Source organism: Armigeres subalbatus, chromosome 2 (genome assembly GCF_024139115.2).
Source record: "Armigeres subalbatus isolate Guangzhou_Male chromosome 2, GZ_Asu_2, whole genome shotgun sequence".
Taxonomy (NCBI): Eukaryota; Metazoa; Arthropoda; class Insecta; order Diptera; family Culicidae; genus Armigeres; species Armigeres subalbatus.
Genome location: NC_085140.1, coordinates 185,466,078 through 185,484,202, shown reverse-complemented (window position 1 = coordinate 185,484,202; position 18,125 = coordinate 185,466,078). Strand labels below are relative to the sequence as shown.

Genomic DNA, 18,125 nt, shown 5'->3' with positions numbered 1-18,125 from the left:
CTAGCTTAGTATAAGCTTTGAAAATATGAAAAATGATTTGACTGTGTTGCCACTCTTAATTACATAAACTCTGGTCTTGATATTGCTGCGCTCCGGCGCAATTCAACGGAGGCTGATTGAGAGTATCATGATCTGAGTGTTAATAATAAGATGTTAAAAAAAAAACTAAAAAAAAAAAAAAAGAACTCAAGGTGATAGCATTTTCTATTTTTCATTCAAAACCACCTAAAACACAAGAAAAAGGATAAAAAGAGAGTAGGGGTGAGAAGGAATGTAGTAATAGAGACAGTAAATTGAAATAACCAATAAAAAGACCCGTAAATTGTAGAAATTATAAAACTCATACATATTTAAGTATATCGACAAAATAAAATTGATCGCGCAATGCTAAAAACGTTTGTCTTGTTCCCTCATATTCTTTCCGACGCCACAAAAAAAAAACAAAAAAGAAGAAAAGGAAAATGAAGATTTGACCTATAAATACGGGTGCATTGCAGAGAATCGTGGAGAATTTCGGCAGACGCAGAGGAAGCAACAGCTCAGGAGAGCAGCATCGAGGCACACGCATACGACTTCCTTCAGCAGTAGCGGCAGCCGGGACGAGGCTTGCCCAGCCGAACGCCTATCCGGCGTCCACCAGCAGCAGCCGGGACGAGGCTTGCCCAGCCGAACGCCTATCCGGCGTCCACCAGCAGCAGCCGGGACGAGGCTTGTTCAGCCGAACGCCTAGACGGCGCCCATCAGCAGCTGTTTAGCCGAACGCCCATCCAACTTCCATTCCACCACCAGCAGCCGGGACGAGGCTTGCTCAGCCGAACGCCTATCCGGCGTCTACCAGCAGCAGTCGGGCCGAGGCTCACTTAGCCGAGCGCCCATTCGACTTTCAGTTCATCAGCAGCGGCAGCCGGGCTTCTTTTAGCCGAGTGCTCATCTGACATCGCCAAGCCAGTTGATCGCAGATAGTCGTCTCGCCATTCTACTGCAGTAAGGTTTTAAGGGGTTCCTTGCTGCAGCAGAAACATGGAGACGACGCTGCACGGTCGCGACACGATCGACGTGAAAATTTGAGCAAAAAAAAAAAAAGCAAGACCATGCTGAGGGTGGCTGGGTTCGATTCCCAAACCGGTCTAGGCAATTTCGGATTGGAAATTGTCTCGACTTCCTGGGCATAAAAGTATCATCGTGTTAGGCCTCATGATATACGAATGCAAAAATAGTAACTTGGCTAAGAAACCTCGCAGTTAATAACTGTGGAAGTGCTGCTAAGCTGCGAGGCGGCTCTGTCCCAGTGTGGGGATGTAATGCCAATAAGAAGAAGAAGAAGATGTAGAACAGTCCTTAAATTATTGTTGTTATTGATACACAATCGATTTTTTGGAGTACTGTCAAAAATCGACTTTTAAAATATTCGGGGGAAATTGATCCCTCTCCAAGAACTTGCTTTGATAAAATTAGAAAGGTGCCCTCTGATTTTTTAAATATTTTTACTACAAAATACGCGGAATTTTCGAATTGCTGTGCGTATACAGGGACGATTTTTGTTATTGAATTTGACAGCACATGCAATTTTAAAATTTGGGGAGACTTGATCCCCTTTTTATGATATCTACGCAATAAATATTTTTTTCTGACAACCCTTCATCAAATCTGTCAAATCTACAAAAAAATAGAAGCCTGAGAATAGATTTTTTTTTTTAATTTTTTCGTCAAAATTTTGTATGAGTGACTAATGGGGGATCAAATGTCCCCATATTGAGGCAATAACTTCAAATCCAAATATCCTAAAGCTTTGATGGAATGTTGACATTTTCATCAGTACAGATCATTAAGCATATTTATGGCTTTGTGCTGTGGAAAAACGAAAGCATTTGGTCATTGTTATGAAAAGTTGTTGAATTTTGCGTGGCCAATACAAAAATCTTTAGGAAGGTCAAAACATACAAACCGCCCTGCAGAATAAATAAGGTTGTCAATCTACAAAATAACTTACCACATAAAGGTCATTTATCTAGAGGATCTATACTAAAAAATACGCTATAACAAAACTACTTTAGTCCTCGATAAAACAGGGGGTGATCAAGTCTCCCCAGGGATCAAGTCTACCCACCTTCCTCTATAGTAGAAGAAATGTCCAACCCGTTTTTAACTAAATTTAAAAAAAAAGTTACCCTTTTTTAATAAAATTGATTTTAGAATTTTTGAGAATAGTTTTAAAAACTTCTTTGCATGGAGATTTTTTCGATTTTCATCTTTCTACTTCTTCTTCTTCATGCAACATCAAAGCGCCAATTTTCCTGATTTTTGGTCCATCATAGCTTAGTAGTGAAAGTACCGGTTTAGCATACTTATACGCCTTTTATTAAAATAATTATCGAGTTAAATATTAGAAAGAAAATTGAATGCATGAGGATTGGCATCAACTTTCTGTTTATCATTATATTTATTAACATAAATGATGTAATCTGAAAGGCTATACGGACTTGGATTTAAATCCTGCCGAAGTAAGTGTTTGCCTCCAATACATTATCAATTCGATTTCCTATTCATGTTCAATCTTTCATATGATGTGCGTAAGCACGTCGGGTTTTTAAACTTTGTAATTAATAACCACAATGGAAATTTCCAATTCATAGATTTTTTAAAATAATTCGTGGAATAATAACCATACAAGTAATAGCGCTTTAAACATTTTATGACACTAGTTCGTGATTGTTCATGTTTCGTATTGTATTGGACGCGGATTCGAGATCCGGGATATTTTGTTCTGTGCCGTGCGCCGATGATCAAATTAGTTAGGTACGCGATCGAACATGATATTTTTTCGAGACGAACCAGCCTAGGGCTGAAATTCTCGTAAATAAAGATATATTCGGAGATTCCTTTACGAATTATCTAAGAAATTTCTTCAGAGATTCTTTTAAAAATTTCTTTGGGAATTCTTAAGGAATCTATTTCAATTGTTTTGAAAAATTTCTTCGGAAATACCCTAGAAACTTCCTCCAGGAAATCCTTCGGAAATTCTTTTAGTAAAATCTTGAGAAATATCTTCCAAAATTCCTGCATAAATGAAGAATTTATTAAAGAATTAAATAGGAAACACAAAAGGAAGTTTCGGAAGAGTTTCTAAAGGAAATTTTAAAGAAATTTGCAGATGAAATTTACCGAAGAACTCTTAAAGATATTTCCGAATGATCCAAAGGAAAGAATGTAAAAAAAATCGAAAGAATTCTTGGATGAGGTTCTGAAGAAATTTCGTAAAAACTCTAATAATTTATTCTTAGAGTTTCCAAAGGATTTCTTAAGGAATACTAGAAGAATTTATTTAAGAAATTCCTGAAATAATTGCTGAAGCAATTAAAAAAAAAGATTCCTAAAGCCATTTACAAAATAAATCATAAATAAATTTCTGAAGGAGTTCTCCTAGGGATTTTCGGAACATTTTCGGGAAGCAGGGGGCCCTCCTTAACTTAACGGTAAGATGCGTGACTATAAAGCAAGACCATGCTGAGGGTGGCTGGGTTCGATTCCCTGTACCGGCTAGGCAACTTTCAATTTGTAAATTGTCTCGATTTCCCTGGGCATAACAGTATCATCGTGTTAGCATCATGATATACGAATGCAAAAATGGTACCTCGGCTTAGAAACCTTGCAGTTAATAACTGTGGAAGTTTTAAAATAAGAAGAAGAGAAGAATTCACGTGATCTCTAATGACAAGTACTGCATCTCCCCTGCACGATGCAAACATAACACATTCAAATACATGACGTTATTTGTTTACCATTTGAAAGTATGACTGTATTTGCCTTATAGTAGACCCCCTGTAAGTTCTAATAGTCGACACTCCATTTGATTTTCAAATTCAATTTCGTGATGTTCTTCTTCCCTATTATGGACTTCCCTATATTCATATAATGAACACTCTTGTGCTTTTTTCTGTGAAATTGTAAAAAATATCTATTTCCACATTACATGGAATTTTCATGTAATCAAGTCAATAGCATGTAAGTTAGGCTTTCCCGATGGAATTTGATGATTTTTTTTATTATGCCGTGATAATGCAAATATGGTAACTTTTTTTTTCCAAAAGTCGTTCAAATAAAGTGAATAAAAAATTCCCTTGGTGACTGAGAATCCTCAAATTTTGCCTTTCTGGTACACCAGGTTTTGCTCAAAAACTGCCGAAAAATCTATAATAATTAATAATAATGAACAAGAATAAACCTAATTTTTATCAATATATACCTTATCACTACCAAACACAAGTTCCAATATAATTTTGCAAACATATCTCTAGATTTTTAAGATAAATATGCTTGATTAAGTCGAAGGTCAAGAACGACATAAATCAAGAGATTACGAATATATATTTATTGCATACACCACATACGTTAACGCTCCATGAAGCCAGCCGTTAACATCGGTGCCACACGTTTACCCAATTAAGTTTTCATGGTCACGAATGAAGTTCAATCGTCGTAACTGTTCTATTTGGACGACGCGACAACTACTTTCCCAAAAATGCGCGCCACTACCAGCATCGATCAATGGAACAGTATGAATAAGAACGGCTATAAGCGGACGAGTATGTTGTAGCTAATATTGAACTAGAATGCTTGAATTCAAGTTCATGTGTCGTACAAGTTAGCGCACAATGGTGAAGAAATACACATTTTCTGGGCATTTTTTATTTCATTCAATTTGCAATCATAGGTTAAGGATTTTTCTATTGTATATTCCGGCAACTAAATTATGGGACAAGAATCTAAATGAGTCCAATGAGTTTGCCATTTGGCTTTGCTATCATAGCATCCATATAACCATTGAGTGGCTTACCTAATTCAGATAGGATTTGGTCGCTGTTCGTTATGTTAATACAGAACCGGCTAACCAAATCGTAGTTCAGTAACAACAGCACAGTAATGTACATACTCATATTTTTGGAAAAAGAAACTGCGACTCACATATTTGCGTAAATTGAATGCGCAATTCTACGTGCGGGGTAAATTATTGAAGTCGGGTGATAACATTATAACACGCTTTCTGAAACAAATGATTTACGTACGTGAGGACTAAAGGATTTCTTATAGATAGTTTTGGACGCCGTTTACACAAAACCTACCTTTGTGCCGCAGTTGAAGACAGTTGCGTGTTTCGTTATTCAGTTCGTTACTATTTCATTTTCATGCGATTTTTTTCGTTGATGTAGAACGGTATCGTCGGGGAAAATGTATCAGCAAGTGATTTGCGATACTGCTCGCATTGGTAATACAATGCCCTGGTTATACAATCAGCTCATATAAATCAATACGGAAATAGTTGTATCTATATTTGCTAAAGTCAAGTGTAGGACGTTAAAGTCAAGAGTAGGACTGTTGTGGCAATAACCAAATCAGTGTCATACATTCAATGTCACCCAACTAGGGGAAATTATGGCTTTGATTGATTTCGTTCTATTATTACTGGAGGGGATTTTGTAAGGAAAATGCTTACAAATTATCTTATTTACATTAGAACGCAATAGTTAATAAATACCCTGGGAATTATTTACCTTACTCGTGTAAGTCATATGATATAAGTTTGCAAAAATGGTAGCTTGACTAAGACACCTCGCACTCAGGGTAAGACGGTATAACATGAACCCCCCCCCCCCTCCAAGGCAACTCCTTGATAACTTTTTACTTTTCAAGGCAATTTATGCAAACTTTGTGTTATTTGGTAGTCCAAGAAGTCGCTAAAGCATTGCCTGTGAGTAGTCTTATAAAAATATTACTGATAACACTTAATAAAGCTTTTTTTAAAAGTCGTGAAAAATGGATTTCAAAAAGTGCCTGGGCAATACGCCCCACCTTAACCAAAGACGTTTCATAGCCCTTCATTAGTATTTAATCAATCTTATAATAAAAAGGTTACAAATCCTTATGTGCTTGACATTAAAAAACCTACATAAGTCCATTTAAGCAGGTTTGAATTTCATTTCAATTGTTTCCATATAATTTGGAAGCAACTGCTGCAAGCTCGCCGCGCTTGTGTCCGGTAGGTAAGGGCGTATCGTACTGCCTACACTGGGCCGTTTTGAGCAGTGAAACATATTTTTGAAAAACGTTACATTTTTGAAGATGGAAGCAATTTGATATCATATTAACCACTGAGAAAAGTAATTTTGTTGCACAACTGAGTGTTCCAGTGCAAGTTTTGCGGACAGTATGCTACCGTCGCTCCAGAATGTTGAGCAAACATAAATTGAAAGTTACATCAAAACTGTAACTTTTTGTATTTCGCTATTATTTCCATTATGTAATACAATAATACTTCAACATTCACATAGTATGAAGGTTAAACAAATATTTATAGGTACCAATTGATTTTGACCCTTAATTAGTTATAGTTTTCTACAAATCAAAGGGGGGCATTTTAGCCAGGTGGGCGCATTATACCCTAATAACTGTGGGAGTATTTAATGAATACTATTGAACACGGTCAGAACACAGTTGTAAACATAATGTCAAGAAAGAGAAAACATTTCAAAATATGGCTGCCTAATACGTTGATATTATAGCGAAGGAGCAAAGGAGCAAAACTGGTTCCGATAAATTTCGATTTATTACTGGGACATTACCCGAGCAGCACAAGTCAGAAAAAAATGGTTACAGCAACTTGATTGTGACTGAATCTGGTCACATATCAGTTGCAGAAACCAATGGGTGACATGTGTGCTACAAAGGTAGTATCCCCTAATCTACTTTCGTCATTTTCCCATTTTTTATGTTTCTGGCTCGGCCATTCTTTATCGCACTACGTTCAGCTTCTTCTTCTTCTTTTTCTTCTCATTGGCATTACATCCCCCATTGGGACATTGCCGCCTCGCAGCTTAGTTACCATTTTTGCATTTGTACAACATGAGACTAACACGATGATACTTTCATGCCCAGGGAAGTCGAGAAAATTTCCATCCCGAGATTTTCCATGTCCGGACTGGGAATTGAACTAAATGTTCCATTTTGGACCCCGATATCTGCTTATATGTATCAAATGGCACGTTTGATATAGGCGGAAATCACACCATTTCATAGCATCAAGGCATCAAGTGTTGATAAATCGCTGAGAATTGTAATTTTCTGAAATGAAAATATTCTTCGCTTTGGACAGTACAACATATTTTGGACCCCCAAATGTACACATTTGGGACACCCTCAATTTACTCACTTCAAAATCGATTTTCTAATTTACCCTGATCAATTGAGCCGAAGCAAAGTCTTATCTTTTGATTGGCATTAATCAATGAGAAGATTCATGCGTTTTAAATTCACAGTTTCGACAAAAACTTATTGTGTGCGTTCTGAGATTTTCAGGGATGTATACATTTAAGCGTAACGCATTGTAACGCTCGCCTTCTTGAACAAACTAATTTCTTCGAAATTTCATCTAAATATCGCTATTTTCGCACGGGAAACCAGTGAAACAGATGCTGAGCAATATTATTTTTCTGAAGCCAATGTGAGAATTAGCAGCGGCATTCATTTTAGTTCAAAAATCAAGAAAATGTCGCCAGGAGGGTACAAAATGTGTAGGGGTCCAAATCAAGTTGGTTACCCTAATCGGAGCGTAGTACACCCAATTCTTTTTTTACACGGGGGATGCGTTCCGTGTAAAAAAAGTTACCAGTTCAAAATTCGAAAATCCGTGTAAAAAAAGTTTTATGATTTCTCGACGAATCATGCAAAATGGAACAACTTTGCAAAAATTTTGTATGAGATTTTTTTTACACGGCCGTGTAAAAAAATCCGTGTAAAAACAGAATCGGGTGTACTTTATTTCATGCTTTTATTTTCGTGCTAAGCTATTCATTCGATGATAAGATTTTTTAGTGTCCGAGTATACTTCCTAAAATATTTACGGAATTCTGTTAATATGTTTGAGATGAAATAGGCAGGATAAACAATGCAATGCTTATAGTTATCTAGCTGTATGTACCCAGCCTTGCTCGGAATTGCCAGTTTGATTCGCAGATTTTTCACAAAATGAAAATGAATAAACCAGTTGGTCAACAGGATATTTGTGTTTTCTTATTTGATTAAAATAAGGCAGAATACATTTGAAAATATTGACTGATTTTGAAGAAGGGATCAAACACATAATTGCCTTATTCCGGGCGAACGTCTATTTCTAAAGAAGGAAAAACATCCACCGATGTCTTATTCCGGGCAAACGTCTATTTTCGTCAATACTTTACCAGCACGAATCATGTGGAAATGGAAGCATTTTATAACCGAACTTCACTCATCATCATCATCATCACCTTGCATAACGATCTTCCAGGCAAAAGTTTATAACTTATGGGCCCATATGCAGCATGTTATTCACTTCTTTTTTCTTCTTCTGCTCCCTGAAAGTCCGTAGTTCATTTTGTGTCTTGTTCGATCGACTTTATTCTTCGATATTCTCAGATTTTTCCAAATCTTGGAAAGAAGTTTAGGGTGTCCCAGAAAGTATAAGCACGATTTTGATGCACTCCTATTGTTTTCAGATAAATTTTAAATGACAGGTAATTACTGAGCATCATTGTTTACATTATTATCTGTCTGTGATTCATAAGTACTATTTGTTTACGTTTTTATGGGATTGCGAAGCTTTTTCCTTGAAAAGTGCAAACAGACTTTGCACGAATGATGCACTATTCCCAACATTCACTGAGTCAGATGGCGAAAATAGAAAATTTAACCATCGAAGCAGTTTGCAATGCGATTCGGAAGTATGGTGTGGTTTTTCATTTCAGGGCATCACATAATCTGAGCGTAAATCAGTCCGTATGAGTCATATGTTCGATCGGAAAATTTTTCAATCCTTTCCGGTAAAAATGGTACTTCTGTTCAAGATTTGGAAAAATCTGAGAACATCGAAGAATAAAGTCGACCGAACAAGACACAAAGTGAGCTACGGACTTTCAGGGAGCAGAAGAAAGAAAAAGAAGTGAATAACATGCTGCATATGTCCGAATATGGGCCCATAAGTTATACGATGAACTTTTGTGTGGAAAATCGTTATGCAAGGTGATGATGGTGATAAAGCATAAGTGAAGTTCGGTTATAAAATGCTTCCACGGGACCATTTCAACATAATCCGTACTGGTAAAGTATTGACGATGTTTAAAAGCAAGCTTATTTAGAAAAATTCTGTAAAATAGCAATGATTTTGTAAGAAAATTGTAAGTCTGTAATTCTCTCAAATCCATTTGCCGCGATCGATACAATAACAGTTGATGTGTACGTTCAGGAATTCCTGTAGTGGCGGTTACTTTCCATTATCCGAAAGCATCATAATCCACCATTATTTTGGACGGTTTTGATTTCAGTGTATTACGCGTTGTACACGGTAATCTGGTACAAAGCAAAAAGAGTCGAATCCGTACTCAAGGAGATGGATTCTCTAAATCATTTCCAGGGATTTTTTTTGCTTTGACAAAGGCACATTTGTGAAAGCATGTTAAGGAAGTGGACTCCATCATAACTTTGCAAAAAAGATGGAAAATGTAACCTAAATCATTGACGAACGGTCCGTGCAGAAGCTAATGGATACCATCTGATGAAAATCCAACTCCTTAGCGAACGATCAAAACGATCTGAGAAAAGTGATACTGAACAGCAGTAAATCATAGTGAAGGACATAAAAGTGAAACAATAATCAATTATTCTTAAAAAAAAAAAAACCAAAGTCATAATGTTATTTTTAAATCGTGCTTATACTTTCTGGGGCACCCTATACCATTTTTACCGGAAAAGATTGAAAGATTTTCTTATTGAGCATATGGCTCATAGGGACCGATTTACGTTCAGATTTTTTAATGCCCTGAAATGAAAACTTTATTAGTTTGAGTTCTGGCTAGTTAATGTAAATTAACATACTCTGAGCAGCATTCTCAAGGGGAAATATTTAGATTTTATTCATCTGGGCGAAAAAAAAGGAAGACCCCTTGTAAAACGAACTATTTTTCCGAACGAACTTATTTTTACATCAAAATGTCATATTGATAGAACTTTGAAGTTTTTCTGGGACTTCCGGAAGTGGTTTCAAGGCGTCAGTTTGATAAAAAATCCAAAAGTAGGGTAACTGTCCTATTTTGTGTCCTAGAGGAAGTGCATCCCAATATATGCTTATATCTATTGAAATACAGGTTCGATATGGGCGGAAATGACACCATTTCAAAGATGAAAGTCTTACTTATGAAATAGAAATTCGAAATGAGCTTCAGTTATTGATAAATCAGTAAAATTTCCCATTTTCTGAAATGAAAATATTCTTTGTTTTGGACAGTGCAACATATTTTGGACCCCCAAATGTACAAATTTTGGACACCCCCAATTTAGCCTCTGCAAAGTCGAATTTCTAATTTTCCCTGGTCAATTGAGCCGAAGCCAAGTCTTATCTTTCGATTGGCATGCATCAATGAGAAGATTCCTGCGTTTTAAATTCACAATTTCGACAAAAACTTATAGTGTATATATTTGTTTTCACTTATCATAAGACGAGTTCGTACTATTTCATTTAATTCCACCACTTGGTTATAACTTATAAGTTTAACCCGTTTCGGCCCGGGCTATGATTTCAAATTCTAAAAATCACTGTTCCTTTGTTTTTCAACCGATTTGCATGAAAATTTGAGCAAAGATGCACTATATCCTATATTTTTGTGTAGATGTATTGATCTGGTGATTAGGTCTATGATGTCGGCTTTATCGAGGGATCCCCAGGGTCAAATGGGGTCAAAAATAGGTCAACTTCCTTTTAATCGTAGATAATTAACAGTAAATTCTCCCAAAAAAATGTTATAGTTTTTATAGTTTTTAGTTTTTCGAATGTCCGGTTAAAGGTGTTTCTGGTACCTGGTTTCCCCAGGGAAGTGGTCACTTTTTGAATGAATCTGAAGTCCAGCTTACGCTACATCAAACTTCATTATTTTGCAACACAAATACAATACAAAACCATCTTGGCACATTGGTCACTTCTGGAGGTTCATTGGGAACCTGGTGCCCCTCAGGGAAATTCTCACCTTTTAAGTGGTTCTGAAACCCAGCTAGCGACACATTTCAACTTCACAAATTCCAGATTTCTCGGAACCCACGAAATCTACGAAACTTGACGTTTTCTGCGAAATGTAATACTTTCCACGAAAAGCCGCGAAAGTATTTCCCACGAGAAAATGCTCTCAATAGATAACGAACAAAGCGGAAAGAAAGGCAAAAGCTGTTCCGAATCATAATATACCATGATAACAAATTTATCAAACTTGTATACGAGTGCGAAAAACAAAATCGGATAGGCAGCCCCCCACAGAGAAGTGATGATTCTCACTTTGTTCTCGCTCATTTGGTGTTTAGAACCGCACAGCTGTGTAGAACAAGTTGAAATGCATCATCAGCACCTACGTTTAAAGCTTTTTACATAAAAAAATTTTATATGACAGCTTGCGAAAAAAGTCTTTCGAGAGTGGGAAACTTTTTCATTCTCTAATGGATTCAATCCGTGGTCTCAACTGATCACTTGATTTATTAAAGGTCAACTTGCTCAAAGTACGCACTTTACGACACTCCCAACTGCTTTAACAAACGAAAACATAAAATTAAAAATAAAAGCTGCAGTGGAATTTGGCTTAAAGAATTTGCCTGATGATGTCGAATAAGATACTTCTTTTTTATTTATTTTTTATTTTTTTTCTTTATTTATTACTTTTTAGAAGATTTCCGTAATAAACTGATCAGAACGTCAGTTAAACGATGACAATATTCAGATCGCATTTAAAACAAACGAATAAAAAAAAAAGTAAAAAGCGTAGATCATTCTGAGAGCGACAGTTTTCGTATTTCTGCTACACAGCATATAAACATCCCGTTACAGAAATACCGGACAACTTTGATTAGCCCACCAGGACCGCTTTCCTCAGATCTTCGAAATAACGGTGAGTCTATTAATGGAAATTCGGTTGATGCTGAAACATTTTTGCCTTTTGCGTATACTAAGTATGCGTAAAGGCTATAGGATCACTCCAAAACCGAACTTTTATATACGAATCGACTCAGCTCGAAGAATTGAGGTGATGTCTGTATGTGTGTATGTATATATGTATGTATGTATATATGTATGTGTGTGTGTACAAAAAATGTGAGACACACTTTTTTGTACTTCGCATTATCCGATTTTCGTGCAACAGATTGCATTCGACGCGGAATCCTTCCTAATTTTTCGCTATCGAAAATTAAGCCAATCGGCCATTGCGTTCCGGAGTTATTAAAAAAACTTTGTTTTTTCCCCGTTTCTCCCTTGAAATTTTTTTTTCAAAATATTTTTTTTCAGGAACTGGTGCAATGCATTCAAATGAACGCAAATGAATGTGAATTGATGGAAATAACTGAATCTATCTATCTATCTCTATCTATAGTTCAATTTTGTCCTCTCTTATTACATTTGTTACATTTTATTATTCAATTCTTTCTCTTATTTAGAGTTAATTTTCAGAAAGATCCCATATTTTCTGACCCTAAAACAACTTGCAGTGATGAACTTATTTCAAAATTAAAAAATCATTAAAAAAATTACCCTAAAACAAAAAACCGAAAAAGTGCTACAATTCCATATTTGTTCATAATCTAACATAAGGTCAATTCTTCAGGGGTCGTACACATATTACGTAAGCATTGATGGGGGGGGGGTCTGTCGTTTTCTTACGCACCATATAAATAAAAAATCATTTGTATGAAAAAAATCTTACATGGGGGGAGGGGGGTTCGGGGCCCTCCTTAGCCGTGCGGTAAGACGCGTGGCTACAAAGCAAGACCATGCTGAGGGTGGCTGGGTTCGATTCCCGGTGCCGGTCTAGGCAATTTTCGGATTGGAAATTGTCTCGATTTCCCTGGGCATTAAAGTATCATCGTGTTAGCCTCATGATTTACGAATGCAAAAATGGTAACCTGGCTTAGAAACCTCGCAGTTAATAACTGTGGAAGTGCTTAATGAACACTAAGCTGCAAGGCGGCTCTGTCCCAGTGTAGGGATGTAATGCCAATAAGAAGAAGAAGAAGAAGAAGAAGGGGTTCGAAAATCCTAGAAAAATTGCTTACGTAATTAGTGTACGACCACATTAAGTCACTACTTCCGTTCACTTCACACTGTAGCACTTTTTTCATTTACAAAATAATTGTTAATAATTCCACTGTCCAATAAATAGAACTTCCGGTCAACTTAAAGCACTGACGGACTACCAAAACCTTCATCAAACGCACAGACAACTGAAGTACTTGTATACTGTCAGAACTTCAATCGCATGAAAAGTGCTTTTAAAATAAACGAAATACAAATTTGAGTTTACTCTTTCTCAGTTATTTTATAAACTGAAACAAGTTGGTCAGGAAGCGTTAAAAGCGAAGTATTTTTTGGAAGAGGTAATGTTTTTAGAGACGACCGAGATCTCGTCTTAGCGCAAAGAATGTCTGGTACTTTCCTCCAGATCAAACTTGTAAATCATCATATGAAAAGTTCTTCTAAAATGCTGATGAAATTATTTTCCATTTTCTTCCTGAATTCAAAGTTCACAAAATATTTTGATGCCAGTTGTTGGTGAGAATGATACTTTACAATCTATATTTAAAAACTGCATGTTTAGGACTGAATCAAATTAATGTGAAAAATCGACAGAATTGTTATTTGGACTTTTTATTCACAAACACTCTCGGTGATTTCTGTGTAAATTAGTCTTTATCGCCTTTATAGAAACATGAAGCATTTCACACAGTAATTGAATATTCTGTATTTGTGCATCGGAGCAATGATCCTCACGGCTTTGATTTCGAAAATATTCGTGATTATAAAAATGCAAATTTTGACAACGTTAAACAAAAATAAAATGGAGCTAATTGGCAACACGTTTTACAAAATCAAGCTGACATTCAATGTGCCGTTGCAGACTTTTATGCAATTTTGTAAGACATTTTTCGGAATGAAGTACCTCGTGAGGAAACGTCGCTCAAAAAACCCAGTATGGTTCAACAAACAAATAAAAAAAGGGAACCCCGAAAGCAAAAAGCTTACAAAATTTAAATACACTACACGAGTCAAGAAAAGAAAACTATTTGAATATTTGCGATCAACTTAGTTTAGCCATGTCTTCTGCTTTTACGGAGTATAATGCTAAAACCGAAAATGAAATCAAATCATGTCCAAAAACTTTCTTAACTATGCCAAAACCAAGTAAAAATCCAGCAATTTTCCATCGAAAATGACGTTAGATGAAAAATCAGGAGATGAAATTTGAACTCTTTTTGCAACCTTTTTCAAGAGACATATACCGAATATTCCGAAAATGATCGTGATTCGCTTCGGATATCTGGGCCTTTAGGATATAGTCATAGGATATAGTTACTAGGGTGGTTCAAAAAGTCGATTTTGCTCCATAGTGCTTATATGATTCTTTATCATGTTCAGAGTGTCTGAAGTGTCTGAATGTCTCTGAAAATTTGAACTCATTTGGATCAAAATTGATTTAGCACAAGCCGTTTCAAGTTTGCATGCAAATTAGTATGGGGAAATTTTTTTTTTTATTATACTGATAATGACGCTTCCTCATTAAGCGCAGGTTAAAAGAAAACCTACATAGCTAAAAGGAATACTCAACAGCTTTCACCCAACGAAAACCGCAATAATTAGTAATCGATTTTAATACAGGTTGCGAATCTTAAGTCATGATCTTTAAACTTCTTTGAGGGCATCACTGAAATGTGCAGTGCAACATAGTAGCCTGAATTTGTGTGTGCTATCTTTCCCGCCACGAGCAGCAATGTTGCCTGTTGAGGAGTTAGGTATGCAATTACCCTAGTAGCACAGTTCTGGCAGATTTGGTTGCAGCAACTCTTATATGACCCAATTTGGTCGCATATGAGTCACAGAAACTCCTTTATAACAAGTGTGTTGCTCGGGTAGCTCCAGCAAACCACGGTATAGATTAAATTCGATTACTAATTATTGGGAAGATTAATTAAGATGCGGTTTTCACTGGGTGAAAGCTGTTGAGTATTTCTTTTAGCTATGTAGGTTTTCTTTTAACCTGCGTTTAATGGGGAAGCGTCATTAACAGTATAATGAAAAAATAAATTTCCCCATACTAATTTGCATGTAAACTTGAAACGGCTTGTGCTAAATCAGTTTTAATTCAAATTAGCTCAAATTTTTAGAGGACACTCAGAACATGATAAAAAATCAGATAAGCACTGTGGAGCAAAATCAATTTTTTGAACCATCCTAATAGTTACACAGCCATTCTAAAACGCTGGACATATGTGTATGACCCATTCGTCCCGAAAAAGGATAAAAAAGTCAAAGAATCAACTGAAACGATAACACGAGATATTTTTTTAATGGGAAAGGTCAACTGAAAATGACCATGTCTGCAAAACAAACTATTTCGCAAACCAAAAATCCACATATTTTCTGTGTCGAAATCACGCAAATAAAGAGAATACCAAAATATTATTATCCGGATCAGGCTCGGAGACAGCTGCTCGTGTGTTATTTACACACGGTATCACAGCACATTTAATAACGAATTCTAAAAGACTTCAGTGATGGCTTCTGACGTAATTTATGAAGTCATGGTAGAGGTCATTGTGTAATAGGGCTGATGCAGCACATATAAAGTCATTTGGATTCATTCAATTTCAGTTCCCATTTTTTGTGGCGTTATGTGTTAACTGTGGTAAAATTAGCACTTTTTTTTGAAGGGGAAAGCTGTTAACAAAAAAAACTTTTTCAAACTACAAGTGAAACATAGTTTAATTGTTTTTTTTTTATTTTGTGTCATATTCACTGTATCATGTTTGAAAATAAATTTAGAGCAAGTCAACTTTTATGCTTTATACAGCTTCTTCTTCTTCTTCTTATCTTCTTCTTATTGGCATTACATCCCCATACTGGGACAGAGCCGCCTCGCAGCTTAGTGTTCATTAAGCACTTCCACAGTTATTAACTACGAGGTTTCTAAGCCAGGCTACCATTTTTGCATTTGTATATCATTAGGTTAACACGATGATACTTTTATGCCCAAGAAAGTCGAGACAATTTCCTATCCGAAAATTGCCTAGACCGGCAGCGGGTATCGAACCCAGCCTCCTTCAGCATGGTCTTGCTTTGTAGCCGCGCATCTCACCGCATGGCTAAGGAGGGCCCCTAACAGCTGTAATCACTTATATTTGCTTAATACTTTGGTATAAGTACTTTGTTGTTGTGTTCGAGATACGATGACTGCGGGAAAGTGAGGCGGAAAACAGACCATTTCCTCGTTAAGACATAAATAATTTGCTGATTGTAAGAATTTAAATGACACTAAAATATGCCCGTAATGGCTTTAGAGGGGCGTATTATGCATTCATACCCTAATCTTTTTTGTTTTGTCTATCGGCACATGTGTAAACGATTAAAATTATCTCGACCGCTCATCAAAGAATGAAAAATATCCGAAACCTCTATGTTTGACCGCTGCTCCCTCCTCGACCGGTGTAGGTCGTCAGAGAGAACAAAGTGTAACATGCTACCAATTCCATTGCACAAACAAGCATGCGCATTTTCGGCGCGTAGTCTCGGCAGTTCACCGAGCGGCTGATATCGAAATGCGGCGTCGTCGTCATCCCTCGACCCACTAGCTCTCTCGATCCGCTGAGACTCACGCCCCAGTTTGCGAAAGAGTCACATTCACTTTTACTTTCGTTCCCGCCCGACCAGCCAGCCAGCGTAGAGCTTCCCCCTTTCGCAATCGTCGATACTTTACGGTAGTCCGACGGCGACGGTAGGAGCAATGCTCGATTGCGAAGCTCTTTTTGCTATGGGAATGTTGATGTAGGGTAGAACTTTGCAAGCAAAACGAAAGTCTGCTCATCGAAAGGGAAAGCCCCCGACCAGATGTTGTTCACTTTCATTTGGCAAATCAAGGTTTTAACTTACCTGTGCTGGCATTGATTTGGGCATTCTTCATGAATGCAGAACCGTGTTGCAAATCCAACATTTCTCCCTTCAGTTTATCGGCGTTCACATCGATTAGAGCCACCTCGCTGGACACACTCTAGAGACGGGGTGGAATTCAACAAAAGTGTGGGATTTTTTAGACTCATGGATTTTCCAGACTGGCAGCGGTAACTCACCTGGGTCAAGATACTGAAGGCACATGCCATACCGACTTGGCCGATACCGACGATTGTGACCTTGTTACCGGAGGAGGTCATCGGCTCAGCGATTTCCTTCATCAATTTAGCTTTCACCGACATTTTGATTGGTTTTCTGGAAGAAAATTTTCGGCAAGATTCAAATAGGTCACTCTGAAGGTCACATTCCAAATTTAATCACTTCTATCACATATGACATCACAATCAATTTCTCAAAATTGTGCGAACAGCACAAAATATTCCATATCACAAACTGGAAAATCAAGATTGCACACTTACTTTCAATTGCACTTCTGGCTCAAAGAACAATGCACCTCAGCTAATGAGCTGTTTCACTTCACGATACAAATTGCACACTGGAAAACGGGAACCGAACAGTAAGACCGACGGAATACGTATGCGGATACGCGTAGCACTGATGAACGAATATACGCTGCGAGGCGTTACGCGAGGAATATATCCTCGACCAAAAAGATGTTGAAGGTGACCTTTTTCGTTGTTGCTGCACACACCGGAGCCGCGGCGTTACCCAGTCGACGTCGATGATTCAGTCATCGAGTATGGCGAATTCGTGGCATACAGAGAGTACCGCAATATCCAAACTCACCGGTTCCCACCACCCTCCAACGGCGCCAACGTAAACGCGTCGCGGTTGATGCGCTCTCGCACGTTGTCGTCCGGTTACCGGCGTCATGAACATCATCGTCATCACCATTGTATTTAGTCATTCAAACTGCTAATGGTTTCTCTCTCTGGGTTTGTTACCGTTGGAAAAAGTTTGTTTTGGTATCGGTCAGCCAGCCACCTTCTTTCACGCTCGCTGAAGCAACGCAACGGTAGCGTTGGGTGGGTTGGGCCGAGAGGATGTGTTGCGTTCAAAGCACGTTGGCGATATCCGCGTGCTCACCATCAAGGGGCAACGTGTGAGC

At 37.4% G+C, this 18,125-nt stretch overlaps 1 protein-coding gene across 1 annotated transcript in view; it reads right to left on the bottom strand.

Annotated features, from left to right (window-relative positions):
- Positions 1–17,633, bottom strand: part of LOC134211367 (L-lactate dehydrogenase) — a 28,745-nt gene extending 11,112 nt beyond the window's left edge. Inside the window, exons 1-3 of the mRNA XM_062688161.1 lie at positions 17,476–17,633; positions 17,176–17,311; positions 16,979–17,096 (exon numbers count right to left, since the gene is read on the bottom strand). Of these exons, the coding sequence (XP_062544145.1) occupies positions 16,979–17,096; positions 17,176–17,298 (241 nt within the window). The 5' untranslated portion in view covers positions 17,299–17,311; positions 17,476–17,633. The remainder of the gene's footprint in view (positions 1–16,978; positions 17,097–17,175; positions 17,312–17,475) is intronic.
- Positions 17,634–18,125: the final 492 nt, after the last annotated feature.